Source organism: Patagioenas fasciata, chromosome 1 (genome assembly GCF_037038585.1).
Source record: "Patagioenas fasciata isolate bPatFas1 chromosome 1, bPatFas1.hap1, whole genome shotgun sequence".
Taxonomy (NCBI): Eukaryota; Metazoa; Chordata; class Aves; order Columbiformes; family Columbidae; genus Patagioenas; species Patagioenas fasciata.
The window spans coordinates 198,482,548-198,503,174 of record NC_092520.1 but is presented as its reverse complement, the minus strand read 5'-3'; the positions used below and the strand labels follow the sequence as shown (position 1 = coordinate 198,503,174).

Genomic DNA, 20,627 nt, shown 5'->3' with positions numbered 1-20,627 from the left:
GACTAGACATTACAGAGTTCATACCTTGATCACAACAGTGAGAGGGATCTGGACACATTAGAAGCCTAAATCACTATAGCAATTAACACTTTGTATCTACACTTCATCTTCCTCAGGGCTTGGAAGATGCTTCCCCTATCCCCAGGGTAAGCTGGTGGCCTTGGTTTTTAAAAGAATACATACATTAATTTTATGCCACAGTGCAGAGTGAAGTAGGATTTTTTTTTTCTACCTGCTGAGATGATAAGAGTATTTAATCTAATCCATTCCTTTTCACTAAAGAGTCCTCCGACAGCAGTTGACAGCTTTGAACTCCTGTTATATGCCAAGTTTCGTATGAAGAACAAATTACTTTGGCTTACTCCAGAGGGTATAATTTTAAATCTAAAACATCTGGATGAAACCTCAGTGCCACATGTCATGAGAGAAATCATTCTCTTATTCACTTCTGTGGAGGCATACTACCACTGAATACAGGGAGAAACCACGCTGAACGCACTTTTAAGGCTACGTGGCACTAGGAGGAAGTAATATAATAACTGATCAGAAGCTTTTGTAGGTACGCTGACTTGTAGTCACCGCATTGCAGTAGAAAACTTTGTCAGGTTGCTACAACCTCTAAGTATGCTATTTTAAATGGATTTGCTGTTAAGAAATCAGTCAGTTTACACTGGCAGATATGAAGAATGGCTGCAACTAAGAGAAATTCAGAAGTTAAAACTGTCTTTTGAGTAGAATCACCTGTATTCATGTTAATAAAAACACAAGTTATTCCATAAAAATGTACCATAAAGCATAAAATATATTTTTAACCAGAAGACACTAAGAAAAATGACTGGAAATATACTGGAAACAGACACATCTGCTCAGAAACAAAAACCAAAACAGGGGGTAAAGCAAAGGCTTGCTCCAGAAAGTTACAATCATGATTTACAAGTAGCATCCAACATTAAAAAACAAAGGAGCCTGTACAATGGGATTCTTCTACCTATGAAACAAAACTGATTACTCAAAAATGGTCATATAGATGAGTGTTTTAACATTAAATCTTTCATTTGCAATTTCAAAGGTTTGTACAATTAAATTGAGAGTTTCTAAGCAAAGATAAGTCTGCCGAATTGAGTATTAGTTTGAATACAGACACTGTTTTATCACAACCACAAACCACAATCTGCCACATTTCTGTTAACGTAGCTTGGCATTAGGAACTAAATGATAAAAAAGGCAAAAAACCACTGATTCAGTGTCAACTATCCCCATGCCCCTGTCCTCACTGAGACAACTGTCTCCATGTATCAGAGGACAGAATGAGCTTTAAAACTTTTTCTCTAGACTATGGGTAGTATATGTTTTCAGTATCTATTAACGAGTTCCTAGGATTTAAAGAAAAAGGTTAGTGATAAATAACTAAAAAGAGCATAATGGATGAAGCTTTCTAGATGCATGATTTATATTTCATTATTCCTTGTGACTTGCTGTATTTCAAGACCGTAAGTTTAGTTTAAAAAAGTATCTTTAAGGATCTCACTTATTTCAGAATAAAGTTCTCACACTAGTCTGGGAACTAGGGAATCTGTTGGGGTCAATATATGGTCAGAGCTCCACTACATCAAGCAAAAATGAACAGAGAACTGCTTCACCCAGGGCTGGAAAAAACCCCTCTTGCTGCCTTCCTGACCACCCTGAGATGCATGGATTCGGCTGTTTCATACACAAGTTAAGGTCCCTGTGATGTCTACCTGTGTTAAGAAAGTGTTAAGATTTGTTCAGTGATTTGACACTCTTTTTCAGGAAGTAATCACTTCTCCATATTTTCAGTAATGAATGATTTTAAACATTGTACAAAATACAAACAGATCAAGATATTTATTATCCTCTGCACTTCCAAAAACCTAATTTTTGGATATCAAGACCAGCTTCCTTATATACCATTGCAAATAACTTGAGGGATCTGAATAATGACTTGGAGAAAATGTTTGAATCAAAGCACTGATTACAAGGGTGTACCTTACATTAGTTCAAGGAATGGAGCATGCAGTATACATTCAAATAGTAAACAACTACAGCGGACAAAACAACAACCAAAACATTAAAGGATGTAAGAGAAAAAAATGACTTGACATGTTAGCAATACTAAAATAACAGTGAAGATCATACTTTTTGGTGGCAATTGGAAAAAATGCATTAAGAAATTGTCAAAAAAAGCAAGGTTAACCTTCCAGTTTTAACATGCTTACAGTTAATTGCCTAAGGACAAAGAAACAGCTCTTAATATGGAGATCCAGTCTTTTTAAATTGTATCTTCTTATGGTCACTAACATCACCAGAAGGGAAAAACTTCTGAAACCAACCAGGTAAGCAAAAACCTTCAGTCTGAGAAATTTGCCCAAATAAGGAAAACAAATGGTAAACCACTTCAAATTCTCTTCTGTGAAGTTCATTATACAAACTGATTTTAATGCAAAACTTTAACAAATAAAGGCACAATATACTTAAATATAGCAAGTCTGTTACACAGAACCCTTAATGCAATAGCTGAAGAGAATGCAAAACCATAAAGGGATATTCACACTGCAACTTCTAGATATCTGACCCTTATTGCACTGCAAGAAGAAAGGGTTAAGCTTCTTCCAAGCAACGAGGTTGTTTGGGTTTGGATGCATTCTTCAAAAAGATATAACGAGTATAAAAAGCCTGAGAGTAAAAATACATTATATCACTTGATGTATTTTTATAACCTGTGCTAAATTTTATCAAAGTCTGTGGTTTAGTTCTAGTCAGCAGCTCATAATGTTTACTTCATATTCCTGTTCTTTAATGCAAATTTCAAGCATTTGACAAGAGAAAGAGAACAGCACAGAAAAGACACTGAACTGTTCATTTGTCTTTTCACACAGTCCTCAACACTGCAGATGCTATTAAAGAGTCTCAACACTGAATCTAGCCTTGGAAGAAAGATTCATCTTGGAAGTCCACTTTTGAAAGAATCTTGGGGATCAACTGGGTCAGGTAGCAGCTGGAACACTAGATTTAACAGCAAGATTGATCCAAAGAGTGACTATGGTCAATAAAAAAAGTAAGTTTATGACCAAAGACCTGAATTCCAAGAAAAACTTATCTCAAATGTCTCTCAATGACAATAGTCAGGATTGCCTGAACAAGTGGCTGACTTTGAGAACCATGAAGATACAGCAGCTCTAAAAGGGGGCAGAAAGTGCAAATTGGTCTGGAACCTGAGGACTGTTCCTCAGTTGTAGGTACCCATGATGACAACTGGAGACAGAAGGAAAAAATATTTTTAAAGGAGAAATTTTAGCATTTATTTGGCGTTTGCCAGACCAGTGGGAGGTTACATTACAATTCTAACTATATTTGTGGAGCATGTGGAACTGGAAAAATATATATCAGGTATCTAAGTTTCACGCATTAATGTATTCAGATGGGCAAGATTATTACTGTCACCATCTTATCTGCTAGTAACACATAATAAGCCGCAACAGAAAAGTAATTAAATTCTGAAGTTGCACATTAAGATTTGATTTCCCTTACAATGTACCCTTCCCAAACAAAATCACATGTGATCAATAACTATACCGGGATATAAACAGCTTTATCCAGGTATCTTCATGGAATATTTTTGCTCATATCTTACACTTAAGCCTAAATTCAAGAAATTATGAGTCAGGAGAAGTTGCAAGAATAAATAAATAAAGTAAACTGAAAGTTAACCCTTTCTTACCAGCAGGAATTATGCCAATCCTTATATTGCATTGGACTAATGGTGCTTTGGGATTATTTTGGTCTATGCCAGAGTCCTTCTGCATTCTTCCAATGAGACCATGCATCACTTCACTGAACATGCCGTCCCCACCAACACAAACAACACTGCCAGGAAACACAAATTAGAATGCACACTAACAGTCAATAAACAACACAGCAAGTATTCTACTTAGGGTATGCACTGGGCACATCAAAAATAGTTGTTCTATTTTCCCCCTCTATTTTTACAGACTATAGTAGTCTACAGTAAACGTCACAATAAACAGAAGGAAATGAGAAAAAAAAAAAAAAATCAAGTTACACAACCGCAATTGCACCTAGACATACATGTCTGTAACATCAGAAAAGAAAAAAGTTGGAATGCAAAAAACCCCTCTTTATCCTCTATTGCTGTATGCAGACAAGACAAACAGCAGCAGAAATCTGCTATACAAGGAAAACACTAAACAGGACTTTACAAACATCTTTCTCAGTAAACAAAATGGAAGTAAGGTACCTTTACTGAAAAGGGAAAAGTTAATATTGGTGGCTTCAGGCAGAAGTATGCTTCACACTATTAATTTAATAGGGATATACATTATATGAAAGTCAAAAACCAGAAGAGTGCATGCTAGCATGCTCTTCCGAACATGCTGAGACCCCACGTAACAGACAGAAGTCACGTATATCTACATAATCATTCATAATGAAACACAGAGTTCTAAATGTTGCCAGATGCAAAACTTTGTTTTGCAAAGTTAATTCAGGTCAGAGTTGGTGCAGCAGCTGCACAGATCCTCAGCATGTTAAAGCTCAGCAGAGAGTCCACAGCCAAGCAAATACTAGGAAGAGACTGTTTTACAGCAGCGTACATTCCATGCACAATGATCAAATGCACAGCCTGAACTACAAATATAAATATTCTTTAACTGGAAAGCTAAACCGAATACACTTTAAAGGAACATATGACAAATCCAAAGTTATGCATGTGGTCCCAAGCATACATGTTCAGGACTGTTTACTGTTAATCTACATAAATCGTTTCGATTACATAAACTAATACTTACTCTTCCATATAGTCAGCAACAGATATTGCAGAATGACCACGTATTTCATAGGACAAGTTAGTTTATTTAATTTTTAAGTATTGATGATTTAAATTATTTATTATATTTTCATCAGAAGGAAGCTTGAAAAATAACATTAATTTTTCTATGAATGGAGAAGAGAGTCTTAAAAACATACATTGTCCAACTCTAAGTCAAGACCTAAGAGACTGGGAGAGAAGGGAGAAAGGGATGTTTGGTTTTCATTTTCTTAATGAATTTCTCAATAGTTTAACTACATAATTCAACTTCAGCCCATCTCATCTTTCTCTGCAGACTCTAAGAAAGAAGTGGACCAAAATTTCCACATCAGTTCAAGATCAATGTTGTCTCAGTAGTGTTCTATTTATAATAAATACTCAGAAACAACAATGACGTAAATGTCTATACCTATCATGGGTAAATATGGACAGATTAAGAAGTTCACATACACAATATCAGCATGATAAATTCATTGCAAACATCAGATGACCAATATTCGAGTCACAGTGAAGAATTACTGTAAGAGAGATCTTCTTAGAGCAATTCTTTTATTTGGGGTTTATTTTTCTAATGGACCAGCATTTAACTTTTTTGACAGACGATAACAGTGAACTATATATGCTAAAGGACTTCAGGAAAAGCAAGCCCACAAGACAAATGAATATTAAAAGAACTATGGTCCCTTCTAATCTCAACCATTCTATGAACTAATTCAAGAACTTGGGGGGAAAAAACAACTTGAAACAGTTTTACAAAGGTTTGTGCAACCAGTATATGGAAAAGGAACCACAGCGATCCATACACGTCAGACTTATTCTAAACACGGTCATTACCTGTACAGTATTACAGCATGCTCTAGTTGTTCTGCACAATAATGTAGAAAAATCTGCTATATGGTAAGTGACTAAATATTTTAAGTAAATGTATTGAAAGAGCAGCTGTTCTGTCACTGAGCTATTGCATTGGTACTCTCACCATAAGAAATTCTTATGAGGGGAAAAGGGAAGAACAAGCAGGAAACACGCACAAGAGAAGTTTAAACAAGCTGTCTCAAGTAAATACACTTGGAAAGCAGTGAAGCACTTATCACTGTGAAGCCTGTATCTAGTTCCAAAATCACAGGCATGGTTTTGCCAAATAGGGAGTCTGAAGATTAAATGAAGAAACTCAATGAATGGAGGAAAAGCCACTTATTAGAACCAATCTAAGAGGACAGGTGAACAATTAGATGTAGGAATCCAAAAAAGCTTTTCCTGTATATAAGGACAGTCAATCAAACTTGAAGAAACACATGAATTTTATGCAGTTCAACCATTTTAAAAAAATCTTCCATATAGCCATTGGATCTGTTATTTAAAATGCATTATTAATACAAGAACTGCCTTCTAGCATCACTGTTCATCAAAGAAACAGACTTGTATGCTTGCTTTGCTTTTCTGCTCTGTATCAGAATTTAACCAACTGTCAGTATTATCTCTTTCAATCACTTAAGTCAAATTAGAAGTAAAAAAATCTTCACTAATCAGGTTTTTCTAGGACCCCAGTTTCCCTTCCTCACACTTCTGCAAAACTCAGAAAAATCCCAATACAGACAAAACTCCTGATTTAAGGGTACCACATTTTAAAGCAGGTGATGTCTTGGAATTCGACCTGCAAATATAGTTTCTCACTACCACGATTTGTCAAAATGATGCCCTCACTCAACATATATAATGCATATAGATCTGCTCCTCAGCAAAAGTACTGTGAAGATATATGTTGTTTTTGTAACTCAGTTTAAATGTACCTGTCAACAAGCACAACAAGATGCTATTTTAAAATACTGTAGTTATGATTGTTTACCTCAAGAGGCTCTGCATACATTTTCGTCATTTTCCAGGTGTGTAACTTGTTTCATGTCATGAACTGGAAACTGGAATGACTAATTTATTAAAACATTCCGCTTCTACAGCAGAATTAATAATGGAATGTGATTTTACCATTCAGTTAGGTCGTCCTTTAAAACAGTAATTCCACAACAGAAGAAACACAAACGAAGCCAAATGATGTAGCCACTATTTGTACATTCCTACATAGCAAAAGGAACTATCTGAAACATTTCTAAACACTTAATGGTTTCTGTACACAGTCTGACTGCTACCAATGCAGTGTTCTGGACTCATGTATATTCAAGATCACCTATTTTACAAAACATTTCAGGGTTGCTTTCAAGCTATCACAGAATGCTCAGCTACTGGAGGAGCAGAAGTAATCTTACAGTCATCTTACGAACACAAATCTCATGCAGACATAGTTATGCTACACTTGAATATATTGTATATTGAATAGGTTTCCTGAAACGGTTTAGTTTTCCTTTGATAGTCCTAAATGTGGATCCCCTAGGAGAAGTAACATGCTCCAGAACTTTGAGCTGGTGCACAAAATGTACCAGCAACGAATGCTACTATTTTAAATTAGAGACAGGAACAGACAGATTACAGAATATATCAGCTAGAAAGGGGAAAAAAAACCCACAAGTGAAGCTACTTACCCATCGTATTTATTAATATTAACTTCCAATAAATTGTCCTTGGCATGATTAGCATGTTCAGTTACTATGAAGAAATAAACACATTAAAAATTACTACTACGACAATACTATTATAAAATGGTATATAATACACAATTTTAAAAGTGTTATTATTAATTCATTAGTAACCTTGATTCTATTACCAATATGACCATAAAACAGTCTGCCCGCAAAACTAATTTCAAAATATTTTATGCCAAGGAGAGAATTGAGAGAGCCATGCATTGCAGTATATATAGAAAAATATTTCACTAAAAAAATTGTACAAATGAACAATTTGTTTTAACAGCAAAACTGAAAAAGAAGAGAAGACAGTATCTAACAAAGGAAGAGCTCAAATAGCTCATAAGTAGCTGAAATTCTAATTTAGTAAGCAGAAAAATGATATAGGTAGCCAGATAACTGACCTTATGCCATTCCCTTTTTATCACTTAGTTTAATTTCCTTAGTTAGAAAAGGTGAGTAACAGAAAGAACTTAAGCTACTCAGATATGTTTTAAAGAGTTCATATTGTGTTTATTAAGAAATTAAAATACTCATTACTCACTAACAACATCAGTGGAGATAGAAGCCAGACTGAACAGTGGAGCAACTTTCTGTTCATAAATCCGTTTCCCTTGTCGTTTTCCTCCATATGGATTAATATACACAAGCAACTGCTTTGGTCTAGACTCTGCAGTAAGGAAAAATATTAGAGTACACTGCTTTTGTACACAACACAGAAATTCAAGAAGCTATACAAAAACAAACCTATAAACATCAAAGTGCATACAGCATACAAGCCTTTTATAACTCCATAACTCTTTATCAAAGAGCTATAAAAGCCTGCTTGATCCATCCTCTTTATTATACTGAATACACTGACAGCATTGAACAAACTGGTAGTAGGACAGTAGGTGAAATTCAGAATAATTTTATCTGACTCTATGTCTCACATTCTTATGTATACTATTCTCACAGTACCTTCCCACTAAATTACATTAGTACCACAGACACACAAGACAAAAGACACTACAGCCAGGAACAGTTGGAAAGGAACTTTTGAGTGAAGCATACATAGAAATACTATTACATTCATGTATTTAAACAATGTAACTGCTTTAGTAACACAGTTAAAATACATTTCCTTCCTGTGTTAAAGACACAATAAGAATACCTCACAAAACTACACGCTGCACAGCAAGTGCTTGCCTTTTAGTGTAACCCCTCCCCGCTAGAAAAAACTTGATATCGCTACCTCAATTTTCTTCAAATAGTCATGGATTTACACTGGTGATGGCAATGAAAACAACTGTTACATCTCTGTACTAACATATACGCAAACAGTAATGTTTACTGCACTTAGAGCCTTCCTTTTTCACATAGAACACAAAGACCTGTTATAACATTTGCACTTCCTCGGATGGCATTCTTTTAAAAGGAAATAATTAAAAGAATTACTAGATCAGCACAATTGCATTATAAATCCATCGAAGCTAGGCTGCTACCTTTTCTGAAATAGTTTGTTATCAACAGAATGAACACCTGCACTCAAACCCAGATGACTGCCCAGGCCACATCTCTCACAGGTGTAGTGAATGGGTCTAAAAACCCCAGTTTTTGAAATATGTTATTGGAAGCTACATACCTCCTGTAACATATATAAAACAAAAACATTAGTCAGATGCATGCTTCCAATGCCTGTTCAGAACTTTTTTTGTTAAATATCACCTGTGCTGTAAATAGGACCTGCTGTTATCCCCACCCCTGCTCAGACACAGTGGGATTGCACCCTGCAGGGTGAGGGCACCGCAGTGCTACGGTCATCCCTGACCTCCCTTCTGTCATGGAGCTGTTCTGCTCCTGCTGCTCCCTGACATCCATCAAGGCATCTCTTTCAGGAATAATTCCTGCAAAACTACTGCCAGCCTTCCAAGAGGAAGAGGTCTAGAGTCACAGAAATTATTAGTGGGAACTATTACTGTGCAAGGAACACTGCTGATAAGAGAGACTAGAAAGGTTAAACAGACACACAGAAAGCCACCCATAAATTTCACAATTGCTACTATCCTTGTCCTCAGACCTCCAGAGTATCTCAGATCTCTGAGCATGCATCTGCCCTTTACTTTCCCCAAAGCTACAGTCATTTAAAGCCTCTGCTAAGCTTCTAATGTGTCACTAATTTGTGAAAAGAATTTACATCTGGGCAAAATTTTAAGACACCTGTAGTCCTGAGTGATTAAACATTCAGTACAACTCAGTGAATACACAAGATACAAAAAGTACTGATAAGAAGGATGAGACACCTCATCTCTCAGTTCCCTCAACTTTTCAACATAAGCTGCTATTAACAGTTCAGAAAAACAAATACATTAAAACAACAGATATATCAAAATACTGTTAATTGATATACACGCCCGTAAAATGATGCTGCAAATGTTAGTAGTTTAGTCAAACTTACTCTGCATTTCAAGTAGTTCTTTCAGTGCCTGTATCCACTGATTACACAAGTGCTCATCAACACACCAAAATGTCACATCACTGCACCGCCAGCGGTGATTTCGGGCTTTCTTCACATAGTAGACTATTCAAATTAAAACAAAAAAAAAAAAAAAAAAGAAACATGAGACAGTTCTATGAAATGACAAATGCATTTCTGAGAGAGCTCCAAAATATCTACCTTTGGAAAAAAGTGGTAGTTAAGCCTCACTACACATTTCTGCAAATGACAGCAGCATTTGGAGCATGAACAGGACATTCGTAAAAAGTCAAAATTAAAACAAATGAAAACACTTGCTTCAGGTCATTACCTTACAGCAGATACCCAAACTTCTTTTCAAACTAAATACAATCCATTTTCCATAAGCTGATTGTAGACATATAGAAGTTCGCTAAACTTATATATTATTTCATCCATATTAAAGTCTGCAGCATCTACATAATATAAAAAGCCATAAGCTTACGAGGGTAAGCCAAACCTTTACATCATTTCCCCTGTAATCAGTGGGGTGAATTTAATTTCACACAGCTGAAATTTTAGAGTCTTCTTGTGCATTAAGAATGGTGATGGTAAGACAGAAGCATCGTTACCTTTCCATCTACAGTATCACCAATCATTGTTACTGAAGGACTAACATTGAGAAAAGTACTCCACAACATAAATGCACACATACTGATGGTTAAGGATAATTTTAATACAAACAAAGAAAAATGCCACAAACATTTAGAAGTAATTTTTCCAGTCTCTCTCAATTTTCTACTTGAGTAGTAGAAAGCAAGTGTCCTCCTGCAGTCATTCAGCAGCAGAAATGTAAGACATTAGTTAGACCTTCATTAAATAACTAAAACTAGCATATGTTCTTAAAGAAAGAGGTTTATTTTTCAAAATAAGTATATTTAAATGTAAACTGGCAGATCTCTGGTGGAGGTTTTTTGTTTGGTTGGTTTTGTGGGTTTTTTGTTTGGTTTTTGGTTTTGTTTGTTTGTTGTGGTGGGGGGGTGTTGTTTTTTAATGCATCATTTCTGTTAAAAAAATTCTGAAGATTCTTTTTGAGTCTGTCCTAAAGTACCTCCAAAAAAGTAATAAGCACAAGCATGCTTACCCGTGAAAGCATGTGGCTTTGCCATTTTTTGCCATTTGCCAGTATTACGTTGCTTCTTGTTTAGTTCAGTTTCTTCTACAGCAATGATCTCAGAGGTTGGCACAAAACAGTTTTCTGTATGAACACAAGATCTTACACATTAACATCTTAAAACAGCAGCAGAATAATTATTTCTACGTATAATAAGATATAGACATACAATCAGAGTAGGGGCTCAATAAGCACAACCAAGAACATATGTAGAAATAGTTTTCCTTTTCCCTTAAGTCAAAGCACATAATCCATAACCACCTATGAACTACCCAAAATACATTTTAAATGTCTCTGATCTCTCAGAAAATTAGGTATTACAAGTATGAAAACATTTTTGTATGAGCCAAAATTCAGCAACACTGATTTCAGAGTAATGAAATTGCCCCTTCAATGGCGCCTAGTCCAGATATTTGACAGTGAATAGCACAAGCTATTTCAAAGAACGTGCAACTAAATCTAGTGCAGAGAGACTACAGAGGCTATTTGTTACTCTCAAGTAAGTAGCTGCCTTATGAATGAAGAGCATTCACATGAATCCTTAAGCTTTCAAATCCCACATGTAGATGAGGTTCTTAGGGACATGGTTTAGCGTTGCATTAATGGTTGGACCCAATGATCTTGAGGGTCTCTTCCAAATAAAATGGTTCTATGATTGCCAAGTCAACCCCTAAACCATGTCCCTAAGAACCTCATCTAAATGCCTTTTAAACACCTCCAGGGACGGTGATTCCACCACTACCCTGGGCAGCCTGTTCCAATGCCCGACAATCCTTTCCATGATGAAATTTTTCATAATATACAACCTAGACCTCCCCTGGCACAACCTGAGGCCATTTCCTCTCATCCCATCACCTGTCACTTGGGAGAAGAGACCAACACCCTCCATGCTACACCCTCCTTTCAGGTAGTTGTAGACAGCAATAAGATCTCCCCTCAGCCTCCTGTTCTCCAGGCTGAACAGCCCCAGTTCCCTCAGCCGCTCCTCATCACACTTGTGCTCCAGGCCCCTCACCAGCTTCATTGACTTTCTCTGGACACACTCCAGCACCCCAATGTCTTTCTTGCAGTGGGAGGCCCACATATTAAATAGTTTATATTAACAACCTTAGACCTTTAGACCAATTCTATTAAGCTCTCCTAATTCTTCAGATGTATTCTCCCTCTGACAGTCACAAGACTGGAAGTTCTGCTTTTCCAGCAAATCTCTTCACAGACGCAGCAAAAAAAGCAAAGAGTATTTTAGTTAAACATATGCATTTTCTAATCTTAAGGCACAAAAGTTAAATACCTGGAAAAAAATCAACCAACAAAAAACCCAAAAACAAACAAACAAACAAAAAACAACAAAAAAATCACAACAACAAACAGATTCCTGTAAAAAAAAAAAAAAAAAAAAAAGAAATAAAAGCGAAAAACAGGGTGATCCCACCTTCCCTCTGTAAATCTTTGGGTTTGGTAAAAGTCTGATAAGTTTCTGAACTATGAATACCAGCTATGCTGATTGCAGCCCTCAGTACTACTTGGCACTGTACAAGTATCAAGTAACCCCACCCCCTGATAATATACTACAATCTTAAAGCAGCCAAAAAAATACACTACCTAATACCAGAATTGCTTAGGGCCAGAAAGATGCTAATCTGTCTCAAATACAAACATGTTATTCAGAACATTCCCTACAGCTTATAAAAACAAACCTAAATGCAGTGGTATTTGTGTTTGAATAGAACTCCAGAATATGTCCATCTAAATAGGACTATCACTATTTGACTTAGTGTTATACAGTGTACTACTTAATCAGAAAGCAAATCAACTACTTACTCCCACCCTTCCCCCTTTTTCCCAGAAGGAAGAAGTTTCCAATGTGAAGAAATCAAATAGAGACCTTCAATACAAGCAGCACAATCCTGCTACTATAAATATAATGCTGTCATCTGCCATTTAATCACCAATACTTACTCCATAAAAATAAGCAGAAAGACTATCCCACCCTCTTTTAAGAGGTCAACAGGGTTCACATATGTATTAATTACAGTCCTTTCATACACCTACTTTTGTACCATTTACCCTATTATCAAGTAGTATGAGCCATTTCTTCCACTGATGTAGCATAAAGGTGTTCCCTCATAAAGCCTTTTATGATTTCTCCAAAATTACTGAAAATCTTATTGCCACATACACAAAAAAAATAATGGTACTCACATGACCACTACTAGATCAACATCAATGAAAAAAACTTAACTACGGGCTCAGACCATACGAAACAAATAATTTTACTTTGCTCAGTGCAATATGCTCAACCGAGTAGCACAAAACAGCTCCTAGACAAAATTCCAGGTAAAATTTTTGAATGTACCCATCTAGATTCAAGAGACTGAATTTTGAGTTCAGAAATATTGAAGTAGTTATCAATTTTCTTAAGCTTAATCTCGAAGATCTTCGCATATTTATGTTTTCATGTCTCACCTTGTTCAATGTCTAGCATACATGACACACTAAAGACAATGAGTTGGCCATCCAGAGCAGCTGGACAAAGTGGCATGGCAAAAAAAAAAAAAAAAAGGAACAAACCAAAACCAAAGCAAACAACAAAACCAAACCAAACACCCAACCAAACAACAAAAAGGCAAGCCAAACACACAATGGACAGGAGACAGTCTCCCCAGCCCACTGGCTGTGCCAGTCAACACTCCTGGGTCACAGCACTCTTACAGCCTTAACAGATGCTCTTCTTGAAGTGCAAACTGACAAATCAGCAAAATACTGTGTTAGACACATACTACTTTTCCCCACATTAAGCAAGTGGGAGGAAGAAAAAAAAAAAATCCCAAACCACAAAAATCCACACAGCAACAAGGTAAGCATGCTAACAGCAGGCTTGCTTTGTGAAAAATGTAGCCAACAGCTGTGCAGTATGTTTTTCTGCGTTAAGAAAGGCTTTTTGATGCGTCATTGCTGTCTGCCACTCCCACATAACACTTCCTGAGTTTACAAGCAAACTCACTCAGAATTCAAGTCAAGATTTGTTCATTTATCACTGCCAGCTACATATCCTACATGTCAAATCCCCCTCTCAGTAATATGTTAGCTCAAACCAATAGCACACAAACATTGCTGGTCACATAATCTGGTTTATACTTAATTTTAAGCTCAGGCCCATGGATGCAGTGTCATTCAGAATTAATTTAAATTGCTAGTATACTCTTGTGACTGAAAAATATTAACAACTAAAAAGCTGCAGTTCAGATTTAAAGTATTTTTTCCAGCACTTTGAAAACTAGATTAATGTTACAGGCCACATGTACAGTAAGTTATCTTGTACTAAGTTTAAACTTTGCCTTCACCTAAAATCAAGAAAACAAGCATGTTTTCTATCAGAAAGTACACTGCGTTATATTGATCATGGACTACAGAAAGCTCTGTCAAATAAAGATCAGAATAAGAGAAGATGGTGGATAGGGATATAGAGCAGAATTGCAGAGAATTCATATCCTGGGGGAAGGGGATGAAAAAGGGCATCATGAATAAATTACTTAATTCAAAACTAGTAGAAGAGTCACAGAAACATCTGAAGGCCATGATCTCATAATACACACCTATGTATAGAAAAATTGGCTTTTTTTAAAAAAAGGAAATCTTCAAGTACTTCGTAAATCAACAGAAAATAGATCAGTTCCTCATATGATCAGACACACAGTTGTTACTTCACATTACATATCACCTTGGATCAATTTGCAGATTTAAGTCATACTATTGTTTTCCTTTTTTTTTTTAATTTCCAAATTAAAGCTTTTCAACTCAACTATGAATATTTCAGTGCTAAAGTAAGAAATAAGATGCACTTCTTCATCTTGAGGGGGTGAAAAAAACCACCACCACCAAAGAGGTGTATCCTGAAAAGCATGCATCGTTTAATGTAGTGTGCATCTATATTTGAATGTATGCATCTTCCAGAAGACACATTCCAAAGACACAATGCTTTATACAGCTGTTATGCACCACATCCTACTGATTCAATGCAGTCAGTGGAAATGTCTAGAGAAAAGCACGGTACAGCTTTCCATGCACGCCCACTGCCAATTGGGAATGACTGATGAAAAATGACCTTGACTAAGGATGCGCCAACACACTGCAGGTGCTGGACAGGCCTTGTTTCCAAACTGAGCATTCTTCAGAATCCACAACACCAAAATGGCATCAGTCTTGTGAACACTAGTACTGAGGCTTCCTCAGGAGGTTGTTTTGGGGAGAAAGCTGGAAAAGACACACTGAGGGAGGAGAATTCTGAAGGGAGAAACAGAAGGATTAAAAGAAAGTGCACACAGTATGTGAAGGCACACAGTTTGCTGTCTAGTTTGATCATGCTCCTTATACTTCTACTTTAAAAACTCAACAAACAAACAAACAAACAAAACCCAACAACAACAACAACAAAAACCCAACCACAACACCAAGAGAATCTCATTCTGTCTTTGTAATGCCTCAGTACCAGGCACAAAACAATCTTAGCCTATACTTCTAAAATACCTGTAAGTACATATGTACAATATATAATCTGGTAAGAAATTTGATACAGAAAGTTTTATCCTCTGTTACTAGAGAGAAACCTGATCAATATGAGGAAATGATAAAAAAAAAAATTACCTGCCCAGCTCTGCATACACTATTTATGACTAACAACTAAATCTCATGAAGAATGTTACAACGCTGAAAAATAATGTTCTTGAGAACATTTGAAGATGAAGACATGCCTAGGAAAAAAGGGACATAGCTAAAAGTAACCACGAAACACATGAAAAATTTCAGACAAAAATTTTCCCTCTAAATTCAAACAAGTCTAATGAACCAAAGAATGTGAAATGGGAACCTCATTACAATGAAGACAGAGCTTGAAAATATGGTGCCGTTAAACAAGGTCTAACAATAGGAAGGAAAGTCAACAGTATTTAAGATTTACTGTTTTAAAAACATGCCACAACTTGAACAAACATGTTGTTGTTGTTGGTATCTTTTTAATGATAGCATTAAAAACAATTATCCTGAATCAATACCACTTTATTCACAAAATGTATTTTGGCAGAATGGGGTTTAAAAATGTGTATATATTTTAATATCATTGTACAAAGATGATAAAACACAAAAATCTCACCATACTCTGGACAACTATATTTGCCTGGACAATAGGAAACAGTAGAGATTGTCCTATCTATTCCTGAATTTGGATACAACAGGGAGAGAGAGATATTTCAACACTACCTAGTTCCCTACCTGTCAAAATCTGAAAACCTTGACAAAGTCTATACCAAGCAATTTTTACTTATGTAACTAAATCCAAGACAGTAACAAATACTCAGAAAATAAGCAGCCCTCACTGAGTTTTTTCAGTTTAAAGACAATCATTCACTGGAATAACTATCTACAAAACAAAAAATATAGCACTTTTATACTGCATAATTAAGTCTGTATTTAGGCATAATGCAGAGTAGTCACGTAGTCACAGGCTAAATGGTAGAAAGATACCAATCTTGGTCAAGCAACTCCTCTGAAATTATATGCTTCTAACCATCTTCCATACTATAAAGTTTATTCATATCCTGTCATGTATGCTGTCATATTTCCAAAATAATTGTAGAGAACACCATGAGCCATCCCAGGTCTTAAAAGAACTTAAAGACAACAGGACAGCAGTAATACAAAACTGTCATGGTACTGAAGCACAAGTGCAGGCAACACACGAAATAATCAGTGTGTTAAGGTGGGGTACATCATCTACTGAATTGCTCTCTACATAAATTATACCTGTGCCTCCAGAATGCTTAGGTATGTATTTTTTTTTTCTCCCACCCTCCCTTTTCTCTTCTGATTCCATATCATATTCTCCAAAATCTTGTAAATAGTCATGCTACAGGATGGCAGCCACACTCAGGAACCAGATCTGTCTCCTCAGGAATCTCCAACTGGGTACTGCTTCAGAAACTGCCTCAAGAAGAGTTTGGTTTACTGTGTCCCGCTCTCCTTCCACAACTCCCAGAATTCTGACATTCACTTCGGAACATGCTTCAGGACATGTTCCTACTTGGTTTGGCCCACCAGGAGAAAGTCAAGAAAACTTTCAACTTAGAAGTTGTAAAAACAATTGTAAGAAGTTGTAAACTTTAGAGTGCTAGTAAAAGAGCTAGTGTAATTTTGTGGCACTCTTGCATGGTCTAAAAGAAGTCATCATACAGTCAAGTGAGCTCCCATTGAACTTGTTCCAGCCTACAGAGCAGTCAACTAGTAACCAGGCAAAGGCATTTTTAGAAGGATTTTACACAATTCAAAAAAAAAAACCAACCTCTCCAAAACAGGGGCTACTTTACCTAGTGGGAGCAATTGTCCCAAAAGGCTTTGAAAGTTTATATTTTAAATTTAAGATCCAGACACTTTTATCTAGATTGATTTTATTTCATTTTGAAAAGTATGCAGCTTATTTGTCACACCGATATCTTAATCTTTGCAGAATTAAAGAAATAATTTGTCTTCAATGTCTTAAGTACATTTATCTGCACATCTGAAGTAAGGGCAGGAATTTTCAAATACTTTTTTTCAGCAGTACTGCTGATAAAAACTGTATTATGTCAAATTGTATTCACACAATAACAGGGGAAGGATAACAAACTCTGGTTTTATGCTATCATGAATAAGAAGAGATGTACTTGAAACATGACCAGTTCTCAGTTATGCAAACTACATCAAATTCTTACCATTCTTTTTGAGTTCTCCTCACTCACCTTTTTTTTTTTTTTTCCAGAAAGCCTCAGGCCAATAAGATATTACGATAAAAATCAGGAAAATATTTAAAGAAAGGTAGATGGTAAGAAGGGAAGAACTATTTATGTTTGGGAACTTGCCTGGGACTGGAGACATCTCTATTCAAACCTTTCTCAGATAAACTTCTAGTCAACCTTTCTATTATCAGTTTTATTTGTCTCAGTTCCTCCAACCTCTAAAGTGAGGATGACAGCAGTTTTCCACTCTAACAGCAGCTGCTGTGAAAAGAAGGACATTACACATTTTCAGATGTTCACATACCATGCTAATAAGGCTATATTAAAAATGGGAATAATTACTATATAAAAACCCCAAGGTCAAAGACACTGATAAAGTATCACCTAAAGTGTAGGAGAAAGCTTAATATACTTCATGTACAGACATTTTTAGAAGTTACTCTGAAATTTTGTCAGGTATTTTCAGCAGTAACCTCTCCTGCTTGCAGTTTTGTAACTCATCACTATTCTAATTGCACAAAAGGTGAACTATAAACAGCTTTGTTACCCCATTACAAGCTAACTCGCAAAAGTTAAACTTTCTTTGGAAATATCCATGAAGCCCTTCAGAAAGCAAAGGGCTTTTAAAAAAAACCCTTTATTTGAAAAAAAAAAAAAAGCCAGAAACACTGCCTCAGTACAACAGTGGTTTTTAACCACAAGTCATGTAACCAAAAAAAAAGAAGCTGCTTTTAATGTTCTGCAAGTCTGTTATGTCTTGCTACGATTAATTTAAATACAGTGCGTCAAATTACATGTTGATACCTACTCACAGTGCCAAGAAACAATGGGGTTCATCTAAACAAATCAAGCTGCAGGGACGCTTTTCCTCCCTTTGTTATCAGAGGGACTCTCTCAAGAGATGCAATAGACAACTTGCTGCCCTCGCACGCAGTGTGTGCAGCTCTCTGTGAACAGCTTTCACCTTTGTTTCCAAACGCACAAGCCGATTACCGGCTGATAGTTCAGCACAGCCGCTGTCTGCCCGTGCCCGTCCCGGCACAGCTTCGGCTCCGGCTCCATCTGCCCCGCTCCCGAGGACCCGGCGCTCCCACACCGCCCGTACCTGTGTGTGACTGAACAGCCCTCCGCCTTCCACCCTCGGACTCTGAACCCCAGAGGCTGCTGCGCTCCCTTCTTAAGGTGAAACGGCGCTCGAGTACGGGAAATACTCAGCGCCGACAGCCGGCTCTGACCGCCCAGCGCACTCTAAGCCGAGAGCCGCCCGCCGCCGTGAGACCCGGCTCCGGCAGCGCCCGGCGGGCGCAGTGCCGGCTGCAGGCCGCCCCCGCCAGCATCCCCGCCGAGGCTGCCCTACCCCGCGCCGCAGCGAGCGCCTTTCCTCCGCCGCCGAGGACAAAAGGCCCCTCAGGCGGCCCCGGCCCGCCGCGATGCCGCGGCAGGTGCCTGCCCGCTCCGCCCAGCCCGGCCGCCGTTCCACTCACCGCTGCCGCGGCGCGGCGGGCGGGGGTCGCGCCAGGCGATTCCCCCCCGCTCCTCGTCTAAGGTGACCTCGCAGGAGCGCTGCCCCAGCCCCAGCGAGGAAACCAGCCGGGGCCGCCGGCCGCCTGGGAGCTGCTCCATGGCCGCCGAGAGCCCGGGCCCGCCGCAGCCCGCTACCGTATGGCCCAGCTGAGCGGGCGGGCGGCCGGCGCGGGGCGAGCCCGGCAGCGAACGGCGCGCGCCGCTACCCGGCCTGTGCCCCGCGCGGGGCGCAGCGTCACCGCCTACGCCAGCGCCGCCGGGGCGGGGCCTGCGGGGGCCGCGGCTCCCGGCGCGGCGCTGGGGGCGGGGACGTGACCGGGGCAGCCCGGGACAGCGAGGCTGGGCAGCGGGCGCCCTTGGCGGCCCCCGCGGACGGGCTGCCCGGGGCGCAGAGGGGGCGAAGGGTCCGCCCGCCCGGGCCGCTTTGTCCCCTCACTCCGCTGCGGGAGACACGTGCTCGGCCAGCGCGGGGAGACCCGGCAACACGGGCATGGTCCAGTGCAGGGAAACTGCGGTTCACACCGCGACGGGCGCGGGTTGCTTTCGTGGGTTGTTGGTTTGTTTGTTTTTCCGGGAGGATCGAGCACCCATCACAGTGGTGATGAACTCTTCCCTTATTAAGACAGTGAATATGTAATAAATACCTCTACCAGAAGTGTCTTGTACTACAAACCTCTTGCTCTAACCTTTCCTTATTTTCCATAAGAACATTTTGGGTTTGCCTTGAAGATACTGGCAATAATTCACTATAGGTAAACGTTTAATTCTTTACTGTCTTTATTCCATGGTGTCCCTGAACCTCATGACTATACAACCATCAGCATCCTACCCAAAGTACAGGCCAGAGAGAGCGGAAGTCACTTTGCTTCTGACCTTAGTCCAAACTTACCGGTTTTGAGTATTTCCAATAGAGCTTAGAGAAAATTGTCAGTGGTCTGTTCTTACCTGAGTCCAGCCTGGAGCCAGTTCACTGCTTCACAAAGGTGATACAGGAACACTCCAGCTGGCTTTGCTCAGAACCAGTGCAGGTCTAAAAATCTTCTGTACTTGAGCCCTGCTCTGAACCTTGTCGTGTTCTCACATTTCATTTTCTGAAAACAAATGAGCTGCGCGCTGTCCAGGTTATGCGTTCAAAACAGTCTTCCTGCACTGTGAGTACTTGTCATCATCTTGATTATGAAACATCCTTCCCTCTGGCCTTGAAAAACACGATGTTGCCACCTTTACTGTCGAAAGTATCCAGGTATGCTGCACTTCCACAATTCAAAGAACACTTTGCTTCTGTCACTTGTGTTGTCCTTTACATTTC

General features: G+C 38.5%; 1 protein-coding gene across 2 annotated transcripts in view; it reads right to left on the bottom strand.

Moving 5' to 3' along the window:
- Window positions 1–19,495, bottom strand: part of CERK (ceramide kinase) — a 41,399-nt gene extending 21,904 nt beyond the window's left edge. Inside the window, exons 1-6 of one of the 2 annotated variants that reach the window (XM_065858681.2) lie at window positions 19,279–19,495; window positions 10,998–11,111; window positions 9,857–9,979; window positions 7,964–8,089; window positions 7,378–7,441; window positions 3,740–3,885 (exon numbers count right to left, since the gene is read on the bottom strand). In XM_065858681.2, the coding sequence (XP_065714753.2) occupies window positions 3,740–3,885; window positions 7,378–7,441; window positions 7,964–8,089; window positions 9,857–9,979; window positions 10,998–11,111; window positions 19,279–19,417 (712 nt within the window). In that variant the 5' untranslated portion in view covers window positions 19,418–19,495. Of the gene's footprint in view, window positions 1–3,739; window positions 3,886–7,377; window positions 7,442–7,963; window positions 8,090–9,856; window positions 9,980–10,997; window positions 11,112–17,917; window positions 18,029–19,278 lie in introns of those variants that run through there. The other variant, XM_071803411.1, reaches the window with a different exon arrangement.
- Between the last annotated feature and the right edge of the window lie 1,132 nt (window positions 19,496–20,627).